General features: G+C 40.0%; 1 protein-coding gene across 1 annotated transcript; it reads left to right on the top strand.

Annotated features, from left to right (window-relative positions):
* Nucleotides 1-4,646: 4,646 nt before the first annotated feature.
* Nucleotides 4,647-12,112, top strand: TMEM126B (transmembrane protein 126B). The gene is made up of 5 exons (XM_055320312.1): nucleotides 4,647-4,793; nucleotides 8,280-8,401; nucleotides 9,856-10,049; nucleotides 11,147-11,258; nucleotides 11,762-12,112. Exons 1-5 carry the CDS (start codon nucleotides 4,713-4,715, stop codon nucleotides 11,943-11,945), a joined length of 693 nt encoding a protein of 230 aa, XP_055176287.1. The 5' UTR covers nucleotides 4,647-4,712; the 3' UTR covers nucleotides 11,946-12,112.
* Nucleotides 12,113-13,928: the final 1,816 nt, after the last annotated feature.

Here is a 13,928-nt window from a genome sequence, read left to right on the forward strand (position 1 = left end):
AAAATATAACACATACCTCATAATTTATTTGGCTAGTTTACTGTAAGATTCAAAAACATATATCTTGATACTAAGTAGTTTTAAAAGATTAAAAACAACATAAAAATTGTTTTTCTAAGTAGATCAGTTCACAAATTACATAATGCATAGATTTTGGCATAACCCAAATATATACTTGTCTTGCTAATTAGAACTTGTTGATTCCTTTAAAAAGTTGACTCATTATCATCAACCAATTATTAAAGAAGGAAGAGAAGAAAGGAGGGAGAGGGAGGGAAAGGGGAGGGAAAAAGGAAGAAATCAGGAAGGAAATAAACATCCAATTATTACTCATAACATGTAATTTCCAATCATGTCACTGCAATTTTTGTAACTTCCTTCAAAGGTAGGAACTTTTAAGAAACTCAGCCTATTGGGTTTAGAACGTTAAGATCAACCTGCTTACTGTTGGTAGGAATGCAGTGCAACCACAATGGGAAACAGTATAGAGGTTCCTCAAAATATTAAAAATAGAAATACTATATGATCCAGGAATTCCACTACTGGGTATGTACACAAAGAAAACAAAAACACTAATTCAAAAATACATATGCACCCCTATGTTTATTGCAGCATTATTTACAATATACAAGATATGGAAGCAACCCAAGTATTGGGTTATGTGAATGGAAAGAGAAGATGTGATACACACACACACACACACACACACACACACTCTACAATACTATATAGCCATAGAAAGAATGAAATCTTGCCATCTGCGACAACATGGATGGAGACCATGAGAGAATTCTGCTAAGTGAATAAGTTAGAGAGAAAAATACAAATAACATATTATTTCAGTATATGTGAAATCTAAAATACCAATGAATAAACAAAAAACAGAAACAGACCCATAAATACAGAGAACAAACTGATGGTTGCCAGAAGGGTAGGGGGAGGGAAGGTGTGCAAAAATGGGTGAAAAGGAGTAGGAGGTACGGCTTCCAGTCATGGAATGATTAAGTCAAGAGGATAAAAGTTACAGCATATGGAATATAGTCAATGGTATTATAATAGCTTTGTATGGTGACTGTTTTTCGCTACACTTGTGGTGAACATAGTGTAATATATAGACTTGTCAAATCACTATGTTGTACACTTGAAACTAAGGTAACATTGTGTATCAACTATACTTCAACATTTTTAAAGACATCATTTTTAAAAAAAAAAAAGACACCTGCTTAGCTAAGTCATACCTAGAACATCAATTACTCATCCTCCACCTCCTTCCCAGATAAAACTTTTTATCCAATTCTCTACCCGGCCTCTCTCCTTTTCTCTCTCCTTCCCATCTCCTCTCCCTGCTACATACACACATACACGATGTGTTTAAATTCAATCATTAATCTAAAGTAAGGCAGTCCAGAAGGGAGAATAAAAAGCACACAGTAAGTTAAGTAAGTCAAAGAGCCATGTCATTTATTGGCTACATTACCAAAACCATTCTTGTTCCAGATAAACCAATCATGTCAAGTCTGGACAGATATGTCTCCAAAATCTTATAGAGCATTTAATTCTCTCAGTGATACTATGGGGGAGAACAGGAAAAGGAAACAACCCCAGTCTCAAGTTCAATGTACAAAAGGACGTTTCTGGGTATTTCAGAGGTTTCATATATCATCGTCCATCTCCACAGATTATCAGTTGGGTAAAGCATCTCACTCATTATAAATTTCCTCAATGCACCTTCCAAATCCACAGGTAGAAGGATTAAACATCGTGCAGAGACAGGTTGCCTTTAAACCTTCACCTTGAACTTTAGTTTCAGTGTGTAGCAATTCATATAATTGGTCAGCACTTGGATCTACGCTAGTCCAGTATAGTGGAGTGCAAGGGTGTTCTAATAAATTTTGGTTCAAAACCCTTGAGAAAACTCTTTATAGTTTATCTCATCTTCCACACCATGTCAAAAAAAAAACAACAAAACTGGCTTCATTAGGATCCTTTGGAACAAAGTTAACCTGGGGTGGATCTAGGTTAAAGTGAATTCCATGCACTGACCTATAATAGACTATACTTTAGCGATCGGGAGTTAGGGGTTTGCCTCATTTGGGAAACTTGCCAATCATGTTACTAGATGATGCATACATCTGGAAAAACACAGCAGTTACCAAAGTTGTGCTTTATCACAAAAGTGAATATTTACCCTAGAGTAAACCCAAATACGAAATCTACTTTAATCAAAAGATTAATAAATCTGTGACTGTGTTCAGTACAACTGCGTTATCCTTTACAACTATGTAAATCACTTGATAAATATTAAGTCCACGAGGAAGAGCTCCACTCACAAGTTTCATCTTTAAAGATTGTTCAAAAGTAACCTTTAACAAGCTAAGAAAACAAGCTAAAGAAAAGCTCAAATCTGTGGTATCAAATCTATGCTGGTTATAAACGGTAATTTAGACAATGTGAGTTATGAAATCACATGTCTATAACTGTATATTACAGTCCTACTTCATTTCGCTTTAGCAAAATAGTATTAGAGAATGAGTACCACAGAAAAGACAGTATGACCATAGATATTTCTCAAAACCGAAGTAAAATTTTACTCTCAAAGGAAATACAATTTAAATAGTAAATACCAGAACCAAGAAGAGGGAGAAATATATATTATATAGGAAGCCTCATAGCCCACCTTTCTTCTTGACTGGCATTCTTGGGTCTTTCCACTGTCACAGGATCCAAGATCTCTTTTCAGGTCCCAACTTGATCCAGCTGGACTGAGGCCAAGAGCCAGGTAACTGTTGCAAACCACTTCACTGTTAAATTTTGAAATCCAGCCTGTTTTCTCTTCCAGATAAAGAAAAAATCATGTATTTTTCGCACAGTTAAACTTTTGACACTGCCCACAGAGTTCAGAGAAAAATAACCTTGAGCTTTTCAATTTTTATAAAACATTTATTCTTTTAAAAAAAACTGAGAAAATCATTGTATAGAAAATGTTATTAAAATTCCTCTTCAAGCATCAGCATTTTTGGGATTCAATGGCTAACTCAATTAAGGCACAAACCAAATTTACACAGCTGCCTCCTTACTCAATACATGATCAAATTCAAAGATGAACTGGATGATGATAAAGATCCTCAATTCTTTAGAGAAAAATGTAATCCCCTCCTCAACAACAACAACAACAAAAAAAAATACTCCTAGAAGCCTTTCGACTCTGGTCTCTGAAAAGGTGGGTGAGTTTGAACAGTTTTCTGGGGGCAGAACACAGACTGAAAGGCCCCTTTTTTATTTACTGGACCAGAAGTTCCAGGTCTCACCCCCTCAGTAAGACAGGATCCAGCTTGCTGTCACTTTCATTTTTTTCTTCTGTGCTCTCCAAGCCCCTCGGGCTTAATCCTTAATGCCCCTCTGATTCTGATCCTCCCATGTATTAACCGAGAGGACTGAAAAGAAGGAAAGCAATCCCTTGGCATGGAGACATTAAAGTGACAGTGCTACTCAATGGGCACTTGATGCAGGATGAGTTGGCGAAGCAGATTTCTTCACACTGGAGTCATTCACATCATGCCATCCCTTCGCATCCAAGCAGCTCCCTGTCCGGCGAGGAAGGACACTGAGCTGAGGCTGTTCGAGAGAAGTCAAACCTTCCCCCAGGGGTGTTTTCTGAGACGATGTAGTAGTATTAGGCATGTGAGCACAAGCGGTGGAAACGGCTCGCGATCTCCTACATCAGAGCTCGGCTGCTTGGCTTCCACATCCACCCTTTCTCTCAACCTCTCTCCAAACTGCCCACCTTCCTCTTGCAGAAAAGACAAGAAGCCTCTCTGCTACCGCTGGCCACCCCTGCCCACACCCCGTTCGTATGTAGAAGTGCACAGAAACGTCCTGCACCCTCCACGCGACGAAGTGTTTCCTCAGGCAGGAGAAACAGCAGCACTAGAAATTATATAACTCTCGAATTTGGCTTCTCTAAGACATGGAGACTGGAGGGTCGGGGGTGCTGGTCTGGGAGGTACTGCTGGGCACTGAACCGGCACAAAAGGGCGCCGGGCCTCCTCGCAGCGCCCCCGCCCGCACCCGAAGCACCGGCCGGCAAAGGGGTCTTCCTGGGCAGTGGGGGGGAGAATTCCCTCTGGCCCCTCGCCAAGCGGGGTGAAAGGACGGAATACGAGGGGACTAACGACCGGGAGAGGAGCCGGACCGCGGCGGGGGGCGGGGGGCGGGGGGCGGGGAGGCTGGTCGGGGCCGCGCCGGTGGCCGGCTGCGCGCTCCGGGCAGGAGGTGCCCGGGGAGCCGGAGCCTTGACACACGAGCCAGGCCAGCGGGGAGGGCTCCCTCAAGTAGCGAGGAGGCCGGGCAGCTCGGCCCCAGCTACCCGAGGTGCCCAGAGGCGAGGGAAGCGCGCAACATCCTCGCGCTCGGACCGCCCCCACGCACCCCTCAGCAGGAGGCAAGGGGGAGCTCGGCTAACAAATAGCAGGGAAAGGGAAGGCTGGGCTGGCGAGAAGGCGGGCCCACGGGCGTCTGGACCCCCTCGAAGCCAATGGGCCGCCCTCCTCTCCGGACGCCGCGCCCAATCACGGCCAGGACGGAGGGCGCGGCTTTTGACTGGGTCGGGGAGGGCCGGGCTGCAGGCGAGCGGCGAGAGGCGTGAGCCGGCACCACTTCCCGCTCCGGGCGTTCTGGGTCCCCGCCCACCGCCAGTCATGTGACCCGCCAAGATGGCGGCGCTCGGGCGTGCGGCCGGGGCTGAGCCGGAGGACGCGGGTGTGGTGCCGGCGAGAGCGGGGGAAGCGTCCAAGGTAGGGGGAACCCGGGGCGGGAGGAGTCGTGATGTCTGCAGCCTCCGTGTATTTACGGACGCTTCTGAGATGACGGGCTTTCAGAATCTAAAGCGAACAGACTCCCAGGTCCGTGCAGGGCGCAACCAAGGAAGCCCCAAGTTGTGGAAAGAGGCGGAGAGAAAGCGGGAGACCTAAAGTCCGGTCCCGACCGCTTGCAGTTTCTTTTCTCTTGCCTCCTGGCCTTTGAGCTGGCTTTCACCTTGAAATACTGCCGTGCAATTTCCACCCCACCAGATTCTCCTCTTTCAAGTATTCGTTTAAACGTCACTTACTCCGGAAGCCTTCCCACACTTCTCTTGGCTAGGTTAAGTTTGGCTTTTCTTAGGTCTTCCGTTTGTTTTCGTTTTGTTTTTATGGCACACTGATTCTGCCTTTAAATTACCTGCCTCTTGGGATCCCTGGGTGGCGCAGCGGTTTGGCGCCTGCCTTTGGCCCAGGGCGCGATCCTGGAGACCCGGGATCGAATCCCACGTCGGGCTCCCGGTGCATGGGGCCTGCTTCTCCCTCTGCCTGTGTCTCTGCCTCTCTCTCTCTCTCTGTGACTATCATAAATAAATAAAAGAAAATTTAAAAGAAATAAATAAATAAATAAATAAATAAATAAATAACCAACCTGCCTCTTTGTCCTGACCTCGGTTGGGTTGTAGATTCCGGAGAACGCGACTGCCTCTTAATTACCCTGGGGTCTGTCGAATACCAAGTGCTGGTAAATAATGAGCGAATATTAAATAAAATTCTGAAAGTCCGGTAAAGAATACACGTAAAAGCAGAACAATACGGTAAAGTGCTTTGCAGACTATAAACCTGAATACATACAGTCTTACGGGGATAATAGTGGTGACCAGTTTAGCGGCCTTGAACTAGTCAGTTTTTAGATAAAATACTAATTAGAGTAGATGGAGGGAGGTGGGTGGCCAATGGTCTAAATAGGTAATGAGTATTAAGGAGGGCGCTTCTTATGAGCACAGGGTGTTAATATGTAAGTGATGAATCATTAAATTCAACTACTGAAACCAATATTACACTATATGTTAAACAACTGGAATTTAAATAAAAATTTGAAAAAAGTTTTAGAAAGTTGATTATAGCAAAGTCTTTACATTTTAGTACTTGTTAAGAGTCTATCAGAAAAAAAAAGTCTATCAGAAAGTTATTAGTCTATTTCTCTGCTTTAATAGCAGTGCTTTCCAAAGACTAGGCACTACATAAATATTTGTACTCAACACATATTTGTCCTTTTTCAGCATTTCAGAATCATAATACTGGGTCTCTGGGCTCCCTGTATACTGATAGTGTAGACGAGGTGGAAGGTTGGTATAAGGCATTGCCTAAGAGTTTTCTTTGTGGGAAGTAAGGGACTCAAATGAATTGGATGACAGTAAAATAAACATTTATTTTAAACAAACCTATGATAAATTACCATGTTACTGTTATCTGCCTTGATAGAACATTAGATGGATTAGATAAAGAATCTCCCTTAGATATTACTGTTATCTTCCATTTTCCATTTAGATGTTCAATAGAGCCAAAAGATTAAATCTAGTCTGTGAGAAAATGTAATTTATAATTTCTTTCCTTGTCCTCCAGATATTTTAAACAAAAAGATAGTACTAGCTGAGTCCAGTTCTGCAATGATGCAGGAAAACTTTTCCATTATTACTCATTGTGTCCTGGGCTTATGAAAGTTAATATATGAAAGTTCAGAAGAGCCCATATCTCCAGAATGTTGATGCCATGGATGAATTAGCCTTTTGGTAGTTAGGGTTAAGATTGGTACATATCACTTATTCAGCAAATGAGAATTATAGTGATGTTCAACAATTACAGCCATGTGTCCACTGATTAGTAGTGTCAGAATCACGGATGTTATTAAAATGAAGATTTCTAGACTTCACCCTACTGCTATTGAATCCAGATATCAGGAGGGAGTTCAAGAGATCACATTTCAAATAAACTCCCCATGTGATTCTTGTGCACACTAAAGGTTGAGAATTACCGATTTTTTTTTTTTTATTATTTATGATAGTCACAGAGAGAGAGAGAGGCAGAGACACAGGCAGAGGGAGAAGCAGGCTCCATGCACCGGAAGCCCGACGTGGGACTCGATCCTGGGTCTCCAGGATCGCGCCCTGGGCCAAAGGCAGGCGCCAAACCGCTGCGCCCCCCAGGGATCCCCCGAGAATTACCGATTTTTTATCTTCTCTGTTCTTTATGCTTAATCCATTCCAATTCTCTTGCCCAGGACCCCTGATATTTGAGATCTAGTTTATCCCCTTGATTATAAATGTTAAAATGGAGGTCAATATAAATTGTGAAGGGCCATATTTTTTTAATCTGTTCATCAGCTCATCTAGAATCCCATAATGCCAATCCCATAAATAAAAAGATTTAACAAATGTTAAGACTTTTGACAGAGATCCAAGTCTTAACCCCGAGCAAAACATTCAAAAAGGATCCTTTCCTAGGATTTCCTTTCCTAAATCCAATTTTGTTTTATCTATCACTGTTTTTTACTTCCTGTTAAGATGCTACCGTATAAAACTACATGGTCCCCTGACATTGGCAACTGTTTGTTCATACATCACACTTGGGACACAGCCATGAGTCCAGGTTCCCTGGTATACCACATAAAGTTTCCAGCAAAGGCTATGCTTCTGCCCAGGGGCTCCTAGGAAGCTGGATATATAATTTATGTAATCCAAGCTATCCATGACCCACTACCTCTTCCTAGCCTAGAACAGTGTCCCTCTTTCTGATGTTCTCTGTCACTATTCTCCAAGGCAATCCCTGCTCTGCTTCTCCAGGAAACATAATCTCCAAAATGAGCTCAGGCTTTCATGAGATAGTTGCCAACAAGTAGCTTGTTGCTTCCTTCTACCTCTGAAAAAGCTACAGCAAGAACTACAAAGGACCTGGCTGCCTTTGGGGAAAACTGAAGGAAAACAAAAACTCAGTATCTCAGGAGATTATCCTTCTACACTAGGTCCTAAGGCAGGTCAACCTTTCTGAACCTCATTTTTTTTTTTTCATCTATTAAAGTGTAAAAATAGGGACGCCTGGTGACTCAGTGGTTGAATGTCTGCCTTCAGCTTAGGGCATGATCCCGGAGTCCTGGGATTGAGTCCTGCATCAGGCTCCCCACAGGGGGCCTGCTTCTCCCTCTGCCTATGTTCTTCCTTTCTCTGTTTCTCATGAATAAGTAAATAAAATATTTTTTAAAATAAAGTATAAAAGTAGAGATGATCATTATCCTACCAATTTCTCAAAAAAACATTGTCTAGCAGATAACAAAAGCTACTAAATGCTGATTGAATCATTGACAAAGTATGTGAAAACAGATGACATTTTACTAGAGTCTAAATGTTTTTTAATCTGAATCTAAAATTTATAAGATTTGTTATTAATATCATTAGCTTTTATGGTCTGAAATTTTGTGTTTTCCAGGACATCAGCATGGCAACATACACACCTGGTCAGCCCAGTCTTTCTCTAGAAGATGCAAAATTCAGAAGACCAATGGTCATTGAAATCATAGAAAAAAAATTTGAATATCTTAGAAGAGAAAAGTAAGAGACACACCCCTTGTCAATAACATCAGTTATTGACTGAAAGTCAATAACTTTATTTGCCAGTCTTCTATATTGCCATTGTTTCTGAGGACCTACAATCCTATTAACTCTATTTAGTAGGTTATAAAGAAAGTTCATGAAAAAAAGAACTGGAGGGAAACATGGATGGTGGAAATAGTGGTTTGTTGGAATATTGGGACTGTGGATAATTTATTTTGCTTCTTAAAAAAGAAAATCCAAAATTATTGTTGAAATGTTATTTGTACAATAAACATCTTTTTTTTTTAAGATTTTATTTATTTGGGATCCCTGGGTGGCGCAGCGGTTTGGCGCCTGCCTTTGGCCCAGGGCACGATCCTGGAGACCCGGGATCAAATCCCACGTCGGGCTCCCGGTGCATGGAGCCTGCTTCTCCCTCTGCCTGTGTCTCTGCCTCTCTCTCTCATTCTGTGTGACTATCATAAATTAAAAAAAAAAAAAAAAAAAAAAAGATTTTATTTATTTATTCATGAAACACACAGAGAGAGAGAGAGAGGCAGAGACACAGGCAGAGGGAGAAGCAGGCTCCATGCAGGGAGCCCGACATGGGACTCGATTCCGGGTCTCCAGGATCAGGCCCTGGGCTGAAGGCAGCGCTAAACCACTGAGCCACCCAGGCTGCCTTACAATAAACATCTTTAAAAGCAAGTAGGAAAACACCCTTTTGGGAGCTACTTATATTTAATTGATGTTCAATTACAAATTAAATTCAGTTTAGAATTGATTAACTCAGCGCAGTGCTGATTTCAGCAAAAAGGAATACTGATTCCATGATGTACATATAGTTTCATATTACCATTTCAGTTTAGATTAACAGAGCTCAAGAAAGAAAAAAGGATTTAATCTTAGACCTCAGACATTTCTGAATTTAGGTATAAATCTGAATAAGTAAAACTAGATCTGTCAGATCTCTTTGTATGAAGTTTTGGCAATCCTAGACAAGTTATTTGAACTATACCTGCACTAATTAAGAAATAGTTATTGGCTAGAAGGGCTAACCAAATGTAAACAACCTTTGTTCATATTATATAGCAAATTCTTTTAATAGCAAAAGCAATATTCTTAGGCTTAGATATCTCAAAATATTTGGCTATATTGGTACATACTCATTTCTATTTGTGGCCAAAATTTCTCTCTTAATAGAGTTCAATTTTAGAACCACTGTAAGTGATCTCAGAAAGATAATTCTATCCTCTCATTAGAATGCAAGTTCCATGAGAGGTGGGATTTTTTTTTTCTTTATTCACTACCCCATCCTCAGCATTTAGAAAATGTCTTTTATATAGTTAAGTGTTCAAGATATAGTTTGTGTTGAGTAAATATGTAATAATAAAAGACCACTCAGGGAAGGCTATGTATCTATTAAGAGAATATAATGTGAATGTAATTTTTCTCATTGTTTTTCCTATTAGGACTTTAAATATATATGGCACAGTCTTCTTTGGAGCAGCAGCTGGTTTCTCTGGATTATTGGCCAACCTCATTTTCAGACACTGCTTCAAGGTTAAACATGATGCTTTGAAGACATACGCATCAGTGACTACACTTCCGTTTTTGTCTACTATAGTCGCCTATAAGTTCCTTGTAACAGATGCTTTGTATTTAGGTAAATTTAAATTCATTAATGTATAATGTGTTTATGTTTAAGTAAAATTACACATTAACATATACTGTTACAACTGCTCATGATGATCACTAATGCTTATATATTGCTTTACCAATTAAGTACTTTCACATATATTGTCTTATTTCATCCCCGCAAAAGTCCTCCTGATTAGGAAGGGCAAGTGGTATTATGTCCTCTTTACAGATACACAACCAAAGCCAAGACATGTTCATGTAGGCTAAGAAGCAACATAATACACTGGAGGAAAAGCAAGCTTTAGGCATACTACACACATGATTTCAGATTCTGCCTCCCACCACTTAAGTTTTATGACATTGGGCAAGTCATTTAATATCTAAGACTCAGTTGTCTTATCTATAAATGAGGAGTACTAGTACTCACCTCACAGGACTGTTGTGATAATTAAAATACTGTATGTTAAATGCCTAATGAGGTATCTGGCTTACTGTGGACTTCTAATGTTATTTCCTGCCTCCTCCCCTTACCTGAAGTTTCATAACTAGTAATTGATGGAACCTCTGAATCCTGCTTATATATCTCTTTCCCAGGGAAACCTTCTCTGATTCCCTCAGGGTAGTTTAGGTTTCTAGATACATTCTCTATTCATTTTACCTTCAAAGCATTGTGCACACTTAAAAAATTATTTAAATATTTATTTAAAAATATTTGTCTTTTTCTTTCTTTCCTGGTGGCATCACCTAAAGGTTAGAGATTGGGTCTCTTTTATGCAGCATTATATCACTAATACATGCCTAACAATAAAACTATGTTAACCTAGAATCCAGATGTCTGGGTCTGCTAATTTAATATTTTTCATTTTGAAATTGCTTCCTCAACAAATACATATATAAGAGATAACTCTCCTTAAGTGTAATAAAAGCATTTTTTAATGTTCATTTAGTCTATCACGTGCCTTAGACTGAATTTCTAATATTCTATGTTTCACTATGATTGAGGACAGTACAGATAACTACTCTGTGAGGGCACAAGAGTGTCTTAATAGTTCTTATTCTGAATTTTATTTTTTTTTTTATTCTGAATTTTAAAAGGAGACCAAATTTACTTTTGTTTTCCAGGCAATATAAGCCAGGAAAATTGTGTTCTGAGGAGTACACTGGTCGGCATAGTATGTGGTTTTTTATATCCCTGTGGTTTGGCTTTTTCTAAAAATGGACACCTGGCAGTCAAGTAAGTCCATCTGTTTGTTCCTTTTCTTCCTTCCTCCTTTTTTTTTTTTTTTTTTGTTTTGTTTCCTTAATGTTAATAAACTTTTCTTATTATTCAGCTGCAAATGACACATTTTAATCAGAATGTAGTTTGGTACTTCAAATAGCCTTAATTAAACCTTTTTTTGCTATCTACATGAAAGACCTTAGAATAAAAATTATCCACTTAGGAGAGATCAATGAACTTTTCATAGAAAATATATCCAGAAGAAGTTCTTTTTTTTTTTTTAATAAATTAATTTTTATTGGTGTTCAATTTACCAACATACAGAATAACACCCAGTGCTCATCCCGTCAAGTGTCCCCCTCAGTGCCCGTCACCCATTCACCCCCACCCCCCGCCCTCCTCCCCTTCCACCACCCCTAGTTCATTTCCCAGAGTTAGGAGTCTTTATGTTCTGTGTCCCTTTCTGATATTTCCCACACATTTTCCAGAAGAAGTTCTTAATTATTTTTCCTTTTTAGGTATCATACTGTTCCACTGCCACCAAAAGGAAAGTTTTTACTTTACTGGCTGCTGCTTAGTCAAAGAGAGATAAAAGGGATGATAATTCCTCTAGTCTTTCAGACTGTCTTTGGAATATTTAATGGTCTACAGCACTATGCAGTATTTGAAAGTACGCTTTGGAAAACTGTACGTGAAGATTAATCAAAGAGTGAATGGATACTAAATCAGCAGAGTGGAGTTTTTTATGATGAGGACTCAGGCATTGCTGAAGGAGTTAAAAGTAACTCTGGACAGTTTGTTTCTGTTCCTTTTGCCTGGTATACAGCAGGTACTCAATAAATATTCAGTACTTCAGTATTTAAATGTAAGCTTCATCTTTCTTCATTGTGTGTGGAAATGGGTTTGGGATGTCAAGGTCTACTCTGCACATTTATATATTCATTCATAAGAAAATTATTAAGCATCTTACATCTCAAGATACTGTGTAAAATATAATAAGGAATCGTCCTTAACCCAGAAGGAACTCACAATTAGAAGAGGAATTTAAAATATGAGCACATAGCAAGAGAAGGTTTGAGAAGTATACAAATAATTCTATGGGCACGTTGAAGATATGACTGTTAACTACTTGGGCAGAAGGGAAAACTAAGGGGAAAAAGTGACATTTGACCTAAATTTTGAAGGAGCAGTTGAAAATTTGTACCTTACTCCATGACTTGACTTTGCCTTTCCTACAATACAAAAAACTGGGAAGTCTATTGATACTTCCCTTTGGTGTTAGAAAGCAGTACATACCAGAGTGGCTGTAAGAGGCCAAGGTTTCAAGAGAAAGGTGATGCTAGGTGAAAGAAGCAAGGTACTAGAGGCAAGATTGGTCAGAGATATTAAGTACAGCCTGGGCTCATCTCTCAGGTTCAAATCTGGGCTTTACTGCTTACCAACAGGATAGGATGAGTTTTAACAAGCTATTTCACCTCTGCACCTCCGTTTCCTCATTTGTAAAATAAGAATAAAGATTTTACTGACTTCATAGTGCTGTTGGGATTAAATGAGTTAATATATGTAAATCAAAACAGTGGCCAACTCACAGGAAGTCTACATGTGTTATTGCTGTTACTATTATTGTTGCTAGGACTCCATACCAATTATCACAATTCTTTCCCTGCATGCAGTTAATGATTATAGCATTTTTCTAGGAATAATTAGAAGCACAGCAAAGAAAATTCACAAGCTATCTTTCATGTGAATAAATATGTATTCATTTATTCAGCTAATATTGATTCAAGACCTAGCGTATGAAAGACATCCTATACTACACATTTGGCAAGTTACCTAACTTTTCTGGGTTTCCTCTGAAAATATACTAATAACCACTTTGCAGTGAGATTTCAAAGATTAAAGTACGTGGAACCTTACCTGCTATATAGGTGTAAATGTGTTTATGTTGTCTGTTTCTCCTCCATTTCCCCCAACTGCCTTAACCATGTGATTCCCCACCCCACCCACCCCACTTTTGTATTGGATTATATCATTGGATTGCTTGCAATGTATTGTATTGATTTTTTTCTCTGCTTTTATCAGCTGCCACCTAAGAGAGGGGCACCTGGATTGCCTTGCTCAGAGATCAAATGGGACTTCCATTCAGTAATTCCAAAGGCTTGTAGTAAATAAAGATTTTTTAAAAGGTTTTATTCACTTGAGAGCGAGAGAGAAGGAAAAGCAGGCTTCCCCTTGAGCAGGGAGCCCAATCTGGGGCTCAATCGCAGGACTCCTCCTGCATCATGACCTGAGCTAAAGGCAGACACTTAGTCAACTGAGCCACCCAGATGCCCTAAACAAAGAAGTTCTTAATGAGCTCAAGAGCACCTCCTATGGCTATATACCCCAGCCCAATGCAGAGGAAATAGGGAAAAACTAGTAGAAGTACCACTTTCTCCCTGGAAGCAGTCTACATATTTTTCTACCTCCTGCCAATGGGGTCCAGCTTCCAACCAGCTTGCATTTAGATGCTGAGAACCTCTCCTTTGAGATACTGATGGATTTTGGCATACCCTTAACTGCTGGGAGCCACTAAGAACAAAGAAGGTGACTTGGACAATCACAGATTTAAAACACAACTAGGAAAACAAGCCAGGCTAATCAATGAGATTCATCTCCTACATGAGACCACTGAAAGTCACACGC

The sequence above is a fragment of the Nyctereutes procyonoides genome, unplaced genomic scaffold (assembly GCF_905146905.1).
Source record: "Nyctereutes procyonoides isolate TBG_1078 unplaced genomic scaffold, NYPRO_anot_genome, whole genome shotgun sequence".
Lineage (NCBI taxonomy): Eukaryota > Metazoa > Chordata > Mammalia > Carnivora > Canidae > Nyctereutes > Nyctereutes procyonoides.